Below are 14,824 nucleotides of genomic sequence, written 5' to 3'. Positions count from 1 at the left end.
AAATAAGTATAGCTACTGCATATCCCCCAAAATAAAATATTTTAGAAAGGAACTTCCAAGCTGTTTTCCAAAGTAGTTGTACCATTTTACATTTGCACCAGCGGTGGAAGGGAGTTCCAGTTGCTCCACATCCTTGCCAACACGTGGCATGATCAGGCTTTTTAATTTTAGCCATTCCAATAAGTATGTAGTCCTATCTCATAGTTTTAATTTGTGCTTCTCTAATGACCAACGTTCTCAAGCATCTTTTCATATGCTTGTTGCCTTCATATCTTTCTGGGTAGTGTCTGTTCAAATCATATCTCTTTTTTAAAAGATTGAATTGTTAATATTGAGTTTTCAGAGTTCTAGAAAAAGGTCTATTATCAGATATACACTTTGCAAATATTTTCTCCCAGTTAGGGCTTGCCCTTTTATTCCTTTAACAGTGTCTTTCAAAGACCAGAAACTTAAATTTTGATGCGGTCTGATTTTTTTTTTTTTTTTTAAATGAAGTGCTTTTTTGTGTAGTATCTGAGAAATCGTTGTCTATCCCAAAAAGTCACAAAGACTTTCTCCTGTTTTCTTCTAGAAGTTTCAGAGTTTTAAGTTTCACTTCAGTTTGTTTTTGTATAGGGTGCAATGTGTAGTTTGAAGATTATCTTTTTTACATATCCAGTTGTTACATCACCATTTGTTGAAAAGACTGTCCTTGTTCCACTAGATTGTCTTTGGACCTTTGTTGAAGCCAGTTGTCCATACATATGTAACTATTTCTGGACTCTCTTAGGGTCCATTGATCCGTTTGTCAGTCCTCGTGCCATTATCATACTGCCTTGATTACTGTAGCTCCCTTGCTTTTAGAAATATAATTAATATCAAAGTAATTCATGTATGATTAATATTACTTTTAAGACAGGAGGGCCACCCACTTCTGTCACCCAGATGGAGCTTACCTCCACAGCCTCATTCTCTCCCGCTGCCGGCCTGAGCTTTTCTCCAAGGCCTTCTCTTGCAGAGGAGGCTATGATGTCCAGCTGGCCCTTTTTTGGGACTTTCGTCAAACACTGAAGAGCAAGTGTGGCCACTTCCCTAATCTGTGGGCACTCAGTGGCTTTGCAGGAGAAGGAGAACAGCTGAATAATGACTTCCCACTCTCCCTTTTACTCCTGTTCAACCCCCAGCTCACCGTGCTCGTCCAGAGCTGGGTTTGGGGAGTATCTCCTGTGATGTAGAATAATAATGCTAATTTGTGGGTGTTTATGAAGCACTTTCAAATGGAAACCAAGCTTCACGAGGTCGGGGGGCAGGAGAATACCCCATTTTATAGACGAGACAGCTGAGTGTCCTAGGAAGCTCATGAGCTGCCCAGTGTCTCCCAGCTAGGAGAGTAGAACCCTCCTTGCCCCCAGGTCTTACGACTCCACATCCGCCAGTCCTCCTTTTATACTTCAGGGACGAGTCCCAGGCTGTCCTCTCGATCTGCCTGGTAATTACTGTTTTTCAGCTGTAGGGCTTCCTTGTTCTGGGGCCCCACGGGAGGAAGGTAATTACATCCTTCGAGATGCCCTTAGTCAGCAGCTCCGGGTCAGTTCCTGTGACCAAGCCCAGCTATGACCTTTGTCTGTCCTTTCCCCTTCCCAGGCCAGGGGCTTGGAGAGTGCGATTGGAGCCCTCTGTTTCTCTCTTTGGTTGGTGCTGTTGGTGGCATCTGGCCAGCCCCTCCTTCACAGAGTGCCCATGAATTCTGTGTATTCAGGCAAATGGGTGCCCTCGGTCATAAGAAGGCACAGAGGGAAAGCTTGCAAATGTCTCACTGCCAGCCCTGCCCAGCTATTAGAAAAATTATGGCACTGACTGGCAGGGTCCTGGGGTGGGCCTCCTTGAAGAAAGAGCAGCCCTGCCTCTTAATGGGGTACCTGTGACTCATGAGCATCCATCTCATCGGCTCCCCACTTCTATCCCTGCTACCCACAGTCTGTTGGTCACATGTAGCCAGAGTTCCACAGGGCCTGTCTCTTTCACACATATGCACAGCCCATTTGCACATCTCAGAGGCTACATACTGCTTTTAGAACACAGAAGAACCCTTTATCATGGCCTTCAGGGCCCTGCAGAGTAGCCCTGCCTGCCTCCCCAGCCTCGTCTCTAGCCAGCTCTCTCTCACGATCTCTCCAGTCCCTCTGGCCTTCATTCTGTTCTTCCGGCCTCACTATGTTTTCCACTTTCCACAGGGCCTTTGCGTGTGCCCTTCCCTCTCTTTGTACTGCCCTTCTCCTGCACCCCTTTGCCTGGTTAGTTCTTACTTACCCATTAAGCCTTCAGGTCAACCATCACCTCCTCTGAGATGCCCCTTCCAACCCTTCAGCAAAGTGGGGTGCCATGGTCATACACTCTTGGGGTTCCCTGTTATTTTCCTTCAGGACACTTTCATTGCGTGTAATTGTAGGTTTCTGTGATGATGGTGATGATTATTTGAAACGGAGTCTTGCTCTGTTGCCCAAGCTGGAGTGCAGTGGCACGATCTTGGCTCACTACAACCTCCCCCTCCCGCGTTCAAGTGATTCTCCTGCCTCAGCCTCCTGAGTAGCTGGGATTACAGGCACGGACAACCACGCCTGACTGATTTTTGTACTTTTAGCAGAGACAGGGTTTCACCTTGTTGGCCAGGCTGGTTTTGAACTCCTGATCTCAAGTGATCCACCCGCCTTGGCCTCCCAAAGTGGTTTCGGTGAGTATTTGATTAATGTCAGTCTTGCCCAGGGGAGTGGAAGGTCCATGCAGACAGGGACCACTTTGCCAACCTTTTCTCACAGTGAAGTCTCTTTCCTTACCACTGTATCCTTATTGCCACACATAATAGGTGCTCATTAAATATGTGCTAAATAAGGGACTCCATTTTAGTGGCACCTCCTCACCTAATGTCAGACACTATCTGAAGTTTTATGTCCCTCCGGAAACCGTCTGCCTCCCAGCCTTGCCCATAGCTGACGATGCTTTTGCCATCCCTGAGCTCTCCAGTCATCCTTTCCTGTAGGCCACCCAGACTCTCGTCATGCACATCACCTGGGGATTTCACAAAGGGAAAGATTCTGATTTAGTAGGTTGGGGTAGGTGCTGAGAGTGTACATTTTTAACAAACTTCCCTGAACCTCTGCTACTGGTCAGGGACCACCACACTTTGGCCTGGCTTGAGAGGTAAGGGCACCAGGTCATAGCTGCTTGGCATAGAAGACATGGTTCACTCAGGGTCATGGCACTGGCCCATTGTAGGTGGGCACAGTAGTGTGTGCCTGCAGTCCCAGCTACTTGGGAGGCTGAGCTGGGAGGATCACTTGAGCCCGGGAGGTGGAGGTTGCAGTGAGCCGAGATCACGCCACTGCACTCCAGCCTGAGTGACAGAGCAAGACTCTGTATCAAAAGTTAAAAAAAAAAAAAAAAAAAAAAATCCCTTTAATTTCCCTCTTTCCCTCCTTGCTCACCACAAATAACTAAGAAAGAGAGAAAGGAGGGCCAGGGCATGGTGGTTCATGCCTGAAGTCCCAGCACTTTGGGAGGCCGAGGCGGGCAGATCACGAGGTTTTGAACTGCAGGGCTAGAGTGGGTCTGTTCTTTCATTGAAAAACTATTTGTACACCTACTAGATACTGGCTAACATGGTGAAACCCTGTCTCTGCTAAAAATACAAAAACAAAATTAGCTGGGCATAGTGGCGGGAGCTACTCGGGAGGCTGAGGCAAGAGAATGGCGTGAACCTGGGAGGCGGAGCTTGCAGTGAGCCAAGATTGCGCCCCTGCCCTCCAGCCTGGGCGACAGAGCAAGACTCCGTCTCAAAAGAAAAAAAAAAAGAGAGAGAGAGAAAGGAGGAAAGGCAAGTTTTCTTTTCTCTCCCTGACTTTCTAATGTGCAAGGGAAGACCTGGGTGAATGAGGGGAGGCAGCCTGTGTACTGTGTCACTCTTCTTTGGATCACTGTAGTCCCCATATCTGTGCCTAAAGAACTCTCATTGTCCTCCCGAGCCCTGTCCCCTCTCCACACCTCCGGGCTGTGTAGGAAGCCGATGAGTGGCTCCTGGACCTTTTCCAAGCACAGTTGAAGTGCGGGCCCTTCCCGTGGAACACAGCTCCCTGAACAGCAGTACAAAGTTGGGGAACCCACCGGGGACGGGTGGACGAGGCCTGCTCTGCCGGCTGGGGGTCCTCACAGGGGGCCTTTGTTGTCTTCTCCTGAGATCCCCCCCAGCACTCACAGGTAGCACTGCTCTGATCTCCTGGACCTCTGGGTCTGGGAGAAATGAGGGGAGGGAGAGCTTTCCAAGTGTCTGGAAGTAGGAGGCCGGACTCTGCAGAAAGCACGGGCAATCCACATTTCCCTCTCTTTCCGCTCCTCCCCGTCCCGGCAGGTCCCTGGATGGCCGGTTGCAGGTGTCCCATCGGAAGGGCCTCCCTCATGTCATCTACTGCCGCCTGTGGCGATGGCCGGACCTGCACAGCCACCACGAGCTGCGGGCCATGGAGCTGTGTGAGTTCGCCTTCAATATGAAGAAGGACGAGGTCTGCGTGAATCCCTACCACTACCAGAGAGTAGAGACACCAGGTATGCTGCCTGGCCCGCCTGTGGGGACAGCAGGTGCTGGGGTCGTCACCTCTCCCCCGACCCCCCCACCCCCCCCCGAGGGTCTGTGGTGCACTTGGGGGTGCGGGGACTTTGGTGCTGGTCTGGCATCGACACTGAGCCACCTCTGCTCTGTCTCCCCCGGACAGTTCTACCTCCTGTGTTGGTGCCACGCCACACAGAGATCCCGGCCGAGTTCCCCCCACTGGACGACTACAGCCATTCCATCCCCGAAAACACTAACTTCCCCGCGGGCATCGAGCCCCAGAGCAATATTCCAGGTAGGCACGTGGGCGGCATAGGCTGGCCTGGGAGGCAGGGGCAGCGGTCAGACATCAGTCCTGTGGCCCCAGTCTCTGCCCCCTGGCCGTCCCCCGTTCATCCCCTCTCTCTGCACAGCTCTGGCCTGAGGGCCCCTGACTCAGAACCACATCCCTGTTGGGAGAGGACCCATGACCTCAGCTCCCCCCTTACTAGTGATGCTTTTTTTGGCATAGAGGAGCAGCGTGACCCTTCCGCCCGGCCTTGGTGCAGTCATTTATTTTGGAAGCGGAAATAGCAACACTGTTTCTCTCACCGCCCATGAGGCCGGGACTGGCGTTCAGTCCCCAGTGGACCGGGGGTCTGCAGAGGCGGGGAGTGAGCTGAGGGCCAGGCAGCAAGTGCGGAGAGCTGGTTCTGTAAATTCGCCTGGGCATCGGGCCTCGGTGAGGGGCCCCAACCTGGGTGGGAATTGAAGTAACTTTGAGTTTTCACTCTGCAGGGAGAAATGGGCTTTGCTGTCAAAGACTGCAAATGTTTTTAGAAGCCCCTCATTTACATGCAAATAATGTGTGAATCACCAGCACTTTCCGACTCCAGGAAAGCTGTGCTTGGCAGCACTTGGGCTAGTCACTTTTGCTTGCTGGGGCAGTAATCCTGCTGCGTTCCTCTTAGAGCATGCTAATTTGGACGTGACGTTCATCCTGGGTTAGTTTACTGAGCTGAGGTTGGCTACAGACCTGTGTGCTTGGGTCAGAGTGTTAAGGAGAGACCCACTGTCCAACCTTCTCAGATCCTTTGCGGGTAGCCCTGGCGTCCCAGGGGTAAGTCAACTACTCTGTGTTCAAATAGCAAACTTTGGAGGGCTTCAGTCAGGGTCTGGGGGAGGTTTCAGAGAAGTAGATCGCACTGTGTTTGCGACCATTGAATTTGTAACCTAACTGCTGAGTGAGGACACATCCCCTAGAGACAAATCCCCGGTCTGCACGGGAGAAGATAGTAGAGGGTGGGTCTGAGCCTGCAGGTCTTCAGAGGACAAAGACGGGTGAGGCAGAGGCAAGTCCAGACGCCTCCCTGGAGGGGGTGGGGCTTAACCCTCACCTTGAAAGACCAGGAGAAGTTAGCCTGGTGGAGGCTCTAGGAGTATACACTTCAGACGTGGGAGTTGGTCCGGTTGTGCGTGAGCAAAGGCAGTTATGATCCAAGTGGGAGTCAGAGGTGGACAGGGGCGAGGACAACAGAACAAAGAGCTGGAACCTCTACTCCGAGACCTGGAGCTCCTGCAGCCAGGGACACTAGCATCATGGTGTGCATGTGTGATGTGTTTGCAAAAGGTGTCTCAGAGCCCAGCTGTGAAGGTCTTTTAACGGACCTCCTTCCTTCTCATTCCCAGAGACCCCACCCCCTGGCTACCTGAGTGAAGATGGAGAAACCAGTGACCACCAGATGAACCACAGCATGGACGCAGGTCAGTCATGCAGGCATATGCTCTTATTCTTAACTGATTAGCAGCCGGTGGGTTCAGCCCTTCCATCCCTTCCTGTTCGCCCCCTTCCTCCCTCTCTCCTATCTCTCTCCAGTATTTGTAGAGCAACCATGATGTGCAAGGGGCAGGGCATAGGAGAGGGTCCGAGCTGCCCACGGATGATGGGGGAGATTGACAGGACAGCCAGCAGTCACTGGGCCATCTCGTGTGTGCCCTCATGGAAGATGCCACATGGCACCAGGCACACAGCAGGGCCACTTCATCTGGTCTGGGGAGGAACAGCACCTTGCAGTCCAGGTTTTTCCCCACGTTGAGTCTTGGTGATGTGTAGGTGTTAGCCTAGCCAAGCTGTCAGAGTGGGCAAGGGGTGTGCCAGGCAGAGTCATGGGAATTGGGCAATTCTGGGTGCATTCTGAGCCTGGTGCATTCTGGGGACAGTAAGAGCTCGGTGTGTCTGGAGTCCGGAGAGTGTCCAGCCCAGGGAGCTCAGCATGACTGGAGGATACACTCTCTCCATTGGGGAGAAGGATGGGAGGGCCTACCACACAGGGCTCCGGGTGTGATGGACCTTCAAGCTGGCAAGACCACTTGGCATTGAGTCAGGGCTGATGGGAACCACTGCAGGCTGTAAGCAGGGCCTGGGCCTTAGTGAGATGTCACCGGCAGCAGGGTGGAGAGTGGCCTCGATCACCTCAAGAAGTCAGGTGGGAGGCAAGAAAAGACTGAATGGAACTAATGCCTCTTCTGATGACCAGTGGAGATCCCTGAAGCCAGTATTTTTGTGTGACAACCACATGTGATATGTGTGCTCCTGCCGTGAGGGGCAGGCTTTAGTTCTCGCCTGCTACATCTCCAGATGTTTTCCATATCATTTGTTATAGGACCAAATTGGCTCCAGACCAGCAGCTTCTTGAATTGAACCCCAGCTGCCACATAGAATGTGTACTGAGTTGTGTGTGGTTGGGAGAGGGGGAGAAGGGGAGAGGGAGCCACGCAGATGTTCCATTCTGATGGTGGTGGGCATGCCTCGTACGCACAGAGCCGCTAGACACAGCGGAGCCACCTGCCCTCGCACACAGCCCAGAAGAGATTGTGCGGTTCCTTCCCCCACCCGCCCCAGACGGAGTCTCCCTCTGTTGCCCAGGCTGGAGTGCAATGGCGCGATCTCAGCTCACTGCAACCTCTGCCTCCTGGGTTCAAGCTATTATCGCGCCTCAGCCTTCTGGGTAGCTGGGATTACAGGCAATGCAGCACCACGCCCAGCTCAGTTTTGTATTTTTAGTAGAGACAGGGTTTCACCATGTTGGCCAGGCTGGTCTCAAACTCCTGACCTCAGGTGATCCGCCCGCCTCAGCCTCCCAAAGTGTGGGATTACACCGCATCCAGCTGAGGTTGTGCAATTCCTGAGAGAACGAAAGAGATTCGCATGTCCGTTGTAGTTGCTGAAATCCAGCCTGGACATCGTGGCACTTTTGGGTTGAGCACACCCGGTGGAACACACCCGCCCGGCGGAGTGGCTAGCAGCGCGAACCAGCTGGAATGCATCGAAGACCTTCCTGTATCCGATGCCAAGAGACGGCTGCAAGCTTGCAGCTCTTCAGTGCAGGCACGGGAAGCAGGCCAGTGGAGCAACATGTCTCCAGCTGCTGTGTGTCTCCCCACTCTGCGCTCCCTCTTCCCCCTCTGCTGCTCTCCGTATTTGCGCAGTGATTATTATTACAAACAAACATGGACCAGAGGGGCCGGAGATTGGAAAGAGCAGCCCAGATTTCATCCTGTCAGCTCTCGTTTCTTCTCCCTCCTCTTCCTCCTTTGTGCCTCCCTTTTCTCTGTCCCCTCTCCCTTCTTCCTTTCTTCTCATTAAGGGTGCCTTCAGGGCCCTGTTGTGAACATGAGTGATTTATCTGAAGTAGAGACAGACCAGACTTGCGGACCCCAGCCAGTGTGTGGGTGGTGGGCGGGGGCTCTCCTGTTTTAGTCTCCGTTCTTCAGAGTTGCCTGCTTGGATAGTCCAGTTGCTCACGGGGTTGGCTTCCCTGCCCCCCGGGGTGTGGTAGCATCTCAGGGCCAGAGGGTCACCTTGTTGTCCCCCATGTCGCCTCACCTACCTCCACGCCCTTTTAGACTTGCGAGAAGGCCCCTTGGACTTCCTAGGTGTTCGTGGTTCAGGTTACTACAAAACAGGGGACAAGCATTTATCGAGTGCCTACCACGTAGCAGTCATGGTGTAAGCCTTTTTATATGCACAGTCTCACTTAATTTTTACATGTCACACAGTAGATGATAGTATCCTCATTTTATACCTGAGGAAAAAATTAAGGCTCATAGAAGTTAAAATGGCTTAGCCAAACTCACATAGCTGATTTGTGGGGTTGTCTAGACCCTGTGACTGATTATGTAACTCAGTTCTCTCAGTGAACATTCCACATCCCCCTTTGCATTAGGAGTTACAGGGAAGGAGAAATCCGTGGTTCTTCCCTTGCCCTCAAGGAGGTTACAGCTGAGTTGGGGCAAAAGAAGAGATCGCATGAACAGCGCAAGGCAGCATTCGCTTGAGGCCAGATGCGACCCAGTCTCAGGACTTCATGCGACCCAGTCTCAGGACTGATAGATTTCATTAGACCCCATAGGGTGGTTAATAAATAAATAGCCTCCTTTTTTATTTTTATTTTTTGAAACAGAGTCTCACTCTGTTGCCCATGCTGGTGTGTAGTGGTGCAAACATGGCTCACTACAGCGTCTATCTCCTAGGCTCAAGTAGTTGTCCAGCCTCAGCCTTCACCACTCGTGGCTATTTTTTTTTTTTTTTTTTTCTGTAGAGATGGGGTCTCCCTATATCACCCAGGCTGGTCTCAAACTCCTGGGCTCAAGTGACCCCCCAGTCTTAGCCTCTTAAAGTGCTGGGATTATAGATGTGGGCCATTGCGCCTGGTCTCTGCAGCCTGCTTGATAGAGGAACAGAGGAGGGGTGACCAGCAGGCTGCTGCTCTGGAAAGGTGTCCACTGTTTATTTTTGAAGGCTGATACCATGTGAGTTCTTTTCTCTGGAGGTGAGAGGTGTAGAGAACATAATAGAGTAAGAATTGGGTAGATTTAGACTTTTTCCCACATGCACCATCATCTTTTGCATAAAGTGTTTGTCTGGGCCAGGCGCGGTGGCTCAAGCCTGTAATCCCAGCACTTTGGGAGGCCGAGACGGGCAGATCACGAGGTCAGGAGATCGAGACCATCCTGGCTAACACGGTGAAACCTCGCCTCTACTAAAAAATACAAAAAACTAGCCGGGTGAGGTGGTGGGCGCCTGTAGTCCCAGCTACTCGGGAGGCTGAGGCAGGAGAATGGCGTAAACCCAGGAGGCGGAGCTTGCCGTGAGCTGAGATCCAGCCACTGCACTCCAGCCTGGGTGACAGAGCAAGACTCCGTCTCAGGGAAAAAAAAAAAAAAAAAGTGTTTGTCTGGTTGCTGAGTTGAAGGGTTTCTGAGACAGGTTTGTGAGTTTCCTGACAGGGTTTCTGAGACAGGTTTGTGAGTTTCCTGGAATTGATCTTTCTAGCACCTGAGCTGCTGCAGCCTCTGACCAAGATCGTGGCTGGTGATGCTGGGGAGGCCTCAAGCCCCGCCTGTGTGGGAGGGCTGGCCTCCTGCTTCCTGGGTCTTTGCAGCTTGGGAGAAGGGCTTCCCTGGTCCTCTCATTTTCCTGAGGGCATAGTTAATAGGGCAGGTGTAAGCTAAAGAAAAAAGGTGTCACCTATTCTAGTTGAGAACTTAGCAGCCCTGAGCTGGGAGTCTTGGTTAGCATCATAAAACCATCCGAGACCTCTGAGATCATAACCATAAGAGACCTCTGAGATCATCCACTCCATTCATTCATTCCAGACAAGAAATTGGGGCCCAGGGAGGGACAATAGAGGCAAGGGTATGGGGTAGGCCTTCTCCTGGGACTTGGAGGCTCAGTCCAGGGTTTTCTTTCTGCTGTGTTGAGCCACCCCACCTTGATATGTAAGTGTTTAGTAATTTGGCTCTCCAGGCCAAGAATCTTTTGTGAAGTCTCACAACTGTGTCTCACCTCGCAGGTTCTCCAAACCTATCCCCGAATCCGATGTCCCCAGCACATAATAACTTGGGTGAGTATCTCCTGGTGCACACAACTGGAACCCCCTCTAGCTGCAGCCCTGGCGAGTCGCCAGTGTGGGGAGGGGGCCCTGAAGGTAAGGCTCTCCCCCGACGCCTACCATCAGCCCAGCTCAGCCCATCGGGTTTCTGGTTACGGTGATGCTGAGGTCACCGCAGAACGGAGAAACTTGAGAACAGTGGTGGCAGGAAAGGCAACCATATGCCGGGTTTGTATTTCCCCTGGCGGGGCCGGTAGACGTGAGTGAATGAAAATTCCCCAAACCTTATGCCCAGGAGAACGAGGGTATGTGGTCAGCTAAGCATACGTGTGCGGTTTGGTGCAAAGCCATGGACAGCCGTGCAGACTCCAGCCCCCTGACATTTAAAGACTTGTTTCAGATACACTTACTGGAGTGTTTCATCTTACAATTATGTAATTTTTCTTAAAACAGCAACATATAAGGAATTTGAAAATAAAGTCAAAGTGCCCATAATCCCAGCACCCTAACATAACTGTGTGTGATCACAGTCCTGATGTTCGTGCATCAGGCATATACATACATATCTGTGCCTTGCCACTGAGATCACAGTGCATATCTGGTTTTTCCATTCTCTCTTCTCCTTACGTTATTTTGTAAACACGTTTCTGTATTTACGTGTCTTGTTTATCGTTGTTATCGCGTGATGTTTTGGAGTGCAGGGTCCATTGTTTCTGCTACATCCCTCCGTGGTTAGACTTCTGGATCAGTTTTTCCAAGACTCACTTTTCTAACCCAGTAGGGTCCTTCAGTTCTCCAGCTTGGGATAGACTTTGGCATGGAACCTGCCAAAGGGCTCAAAACAAATGAAATATCCGTTTAGTTTTTATTGATGGGAGTTTTTTATATTCTGGTCTGGTAGTTTTAGAAAATGTAGGTTGGATTTTGTCTGGGGCTTTATTGCTGAGGCTTAATTTGTGGCTCAGGAAAAGAAACAGTTAATATTTCTTGGCGAATCAAAGTGGATTGGCCTGGTTTTTGTGCCCATTTGCTTCCAGACCTTGACTGACAGCGTCAGATGAAGAAACTCATCATTTGGAGTATTAGGAGATGCCTGAAACCCTTTAGAACAGGCTGACCTGGGCAGTGTGGGATGTGACTTTGAGGGGATCTGTTTTAACATTTTTGTAAAATAATATCACCGTGAGTGCCGGGCTTTGCAGAGGGAAGGTCAGATTCCTGATATGAAAGGACCGAGTTATTAAAAACAAACTGAAGGCTAGAAGCGAAGTTAACTCTTGAGAAATTAAAGGCCATGATGATGAACTTGACTCCAAGCTTTCAGCTTTTGAGATTGGCTGCTTTAGATTTATTTTCTGTGCCATTTTAAAACCCTTCTGGGGCCAAGGTAGCACTTTTAGTTGTCAGCCTTCCAAGCAGACACTTGCTTTTGAAACCATAGCAGTCCCAGGGCAGCTTGGAGGTGGCTGATGCTGGACGCGGTGCTCCAGACTGAAAGGTGGTCATTTGCTATGAACTGCCCTCTATATTGTGTAGACTAGGATGAGGATGATGGGATGTTTCTTGAGCTTGGACCCAAGGCAGCGTCTCCCGTTGACATAGTTCTCCCTCCCTACTGCCCCTTCTTCAGGCAGCTTGCCTGAGGATTGAGGATTCTTAGGTTATTTCTTCCAAAGGGAGGACCCTCCCCGAGCCTGGCCAGCAGAGAATGGGTGCCAGTTTGCACTGGCCTAGTTGCATCTCTGCTGGGACAGTGTGACTCGGAGGCGAGTCGCCCAGCGAGTCAGGGTTAGGATTCTGGATGAGACACTGCGCTGACAGGCCTGGCTTCCCCTCTGCTTCATGAGCCCCTGTGCTCCCCTTCACTCATTCAAACCATTGACTTCATCCCTACTCAGAAGGTCGCCTGAACTCCCAGTGTGATAGCTGGAAGGGGGTGAGATGGTGATGACGATGGGAAACATTTCTTGAGTTCGCTGTTTACTGTTATTCAGAGTGCTTCCTGCGTGTTAACCCAATCCTTGTAACTTTATAAAGCAGAACTGTTGTGATTTTTCATTTTACAGATTAGGAAACCGGGGAACACATTGGTGAACTGACGTGTCCCAGATTCACAGCTAGTGAATGGAGAAGCTGGCTTTGAACTCAGGCCCTCTCACTCCAGAGCCTGCACTCCCATTGCGGCATGACACTGCCTTGCTGGGCCATTTGGACCAGCTGTCCCCACCCTCCTCACTTGGAGGAACAAGGCTCAGGCAAGGCATTTGCTGACTCTCACATTGGAGACTAATGCTAGGCTGTGGCCCCAGGAGGGGAAGCCCTGCCTGCTTACCTGCCTCTTCCTCACTCCCTCATTCCCAGATACTTGTGGTCTGCATGCCGTTCAGGTGGGGGATTGGAAGAGGGACCACAGACCCAGCCATCAACGGGCTATGGCCTTGTTGGGATCAATAAGGCAGGACCAAAAATGATTCTAAAACAAGAAGTAGGTGCAGATGAAGAACTCTGAGGGTTCAAGGGAGGGAGCGATGGAATTCCAGGCCGGCCAGGCGTCTCCTCTGTATTCATGCACTCAGTCAACATTGGCTGAGTTCCCAGTATGTACTGATGCTGGGGGCCAGAGCTGGGAGAGCACTAGGCATTTGCAGCCTGGGGGCGGGGGAGGGGCAGCTGGAGGTGTCCACGTCCACCTGTAATGCATTGTGCCAGGTGCCCAGGGAGCAAGCCCAGAAGAAGGAGAAATAGTACATGCCAAGGAGGAAAGTAGGGAAGTGTGGATGGAGTGGGGAGGCATGGGAGAGGTTGTGCCATGTGTGAGCGGGCGCTTGAAGGACAGGTGGGACCCTGTGAGGCAGAGAAGGAGGGAAGGCCATTGCAGGTCCAAGGGCAGGATGTGATCTGAGGACAGCTGGCATGGTGGTTGGTGGTTGTCTCAAGAAGGACAAGGCGGGAAGACGAGGCTGAAATGGCAGGTGGGACACTGAGAAAAGACCCCTGAGCGTCTGCTTAGCGCCCTCTTGCCTGCAGAATACAGCTGTTCATGGGTTTTGAATGGGGAGGTTTTCTGATGACAGCTTCATTAAGATTAATCTGGCCATGGTGTGGAATCTAAATTCTAGGGGAAATTACTGGAGGCAAAACAAAACAAAACAAAAACAAAACCCCACTTAGACAGCTCTTCCTCTCGAGGAGCCTGAGATGGATGCTTTCGAGAAATGGTCCAGAGCCGGGAGAAAGCATTTGAGAGGGAGTCATGGGCCTGAATGAGCAGGGTTTGTTGACCAGCGTTAAGTGGGGATGATGGTAATGCCTCCATCGTGGCTGGACACCCAGGAAGTGGAATGGGTTTGGGGCGGAAGATGGTGGTGGGTTGCCTGTGCTTAGTCAGGAAAGCAGCTGGCGCTGGAGGTGCAGATTTGGAAACCATTAACATATGTGACAGCCTTTCCCATAGCGGGGCCTGAGAGAAGGGGTTTGGTGGTTGAATGAGTGTGGAAAGCCTGTATTGTGGCCCCTTCTGCAGCCCCCACTCAGGAGAGACTCACATGGCCACGCTCTGAGGAGCCTGCAGAAGGAGGCCTGTCTGACCCAGTGTTCCTCCCAAGCACTGATCGCTGTTCCTGCACTTCTCTCTTATCACCCCACTGCCCATCCGTAGATCTCACTCTGCAAACACCAATAAAGTTTGGCTGAAGTCATGACAGTGGATGGATTTAGTGGAGAGGGCGACCCAGCTCAATATGGAAAGACAGCCAGAGACGCACTCGGGTCGGGGGGTTCCTTGGGGAAGGCTGAGGTCAGGGGGATGATGGGGTCACCGCAGCTCAGAGGGGAGGGAAGCCCTGAAGGACGGTGGCCACAAGCAGGCCCTGCAGAGATGCAAAATGAGGTTTAAGAAGCGGCCTTGGATTTGGCATGAGGGGTTCAAGGGGGAGCCTTTAGGGAGCAGTGTGTGGGAGGGGAGGGGCTGCAGCAGTCAGCAGTATACTGAAGGGCAAGTAACAGGTGGGGAGCAGAGGCACCCAGCAGCGCGGCCTTTGCACTGACTCAGGGTCAGTGAGTCCCAAATCCTAGGATGGAGGCAAGCACACAGGGAGCTCTTCCTAGGAAAAAATGGGGACATCTCACGACAGCTGATTATTTCTTTTAAAGAGATTATTATGAAATTACTGTGCAAAAAGAAAGAAAGCAGAGGACATCTGGTTTCTCCTTTCATTTCCTCCGCACTCCGGGTGTTAGCTCCAGGGCTCAGATCTGGGGAAGGTTGAGCCTCTTGCTCCAGCAAAGCCACTTCTGGTAATTACGGGGCAGGGACTCCTGGTTGAGACCGGGCTCAGCATCCTGCCCCAGGCAGGCTCTCGGAGACCCTGGG

At 51.6% G+C, this 14,824-nt stretch overlaps 1 protein-coding gene across 6 annotated transcripts in view; it reads left to right on the top strand.

The window, feature by feature from the left end:
- Positions 1-14,824, top strand: part of LOC105488126 (SMAD family member 3) — a 128,481-nt gene that overhangs the window by 96,405 nt on the left and 17,252 nt on the right. For 2 of the 6 annotated variants that reach the window (XM_011751925.3, XM_011751945.3), the window contains 4 exons: positions 4,382-4,575; positions 4,743-4,874; positions 6,248-6,322; positions 10,414-10,464. In XM_011751925.3, coding sequence (XP_011750227.1) covers positions 4,382-4,575; positions 4,743-4,874; positions 6,248-6,322; positions 10,414-10,464 — 452 coding nt within the window. The other 4 variants (XR_011626414.1, XM_011751935.3, XM_011751963.3 and 1 more) reach the window with 4 other exon arrangements.

The sequence above is a fragment of the Macaca nemestrina genome, chromosome 7 (assembly GCF_043159975.1).
Source record: "Macaca nemestrina isolate mMacNem1 chromosome 7, mMacNem.hap1, whole genome shotgun sequence".
Taxonomy (NCBI): domain Eukaryota; kingdom Metazoa; phylum Chordata; class Mammalia; order Primates; family Cercopithecidae; genus Macaca; species Macaca nemestrina.
The sequence above is the reverse complement of the archived record's forward strand: the minus strand, read 5'-3'. Positions and strand labels throughout refer to the sequence as shown.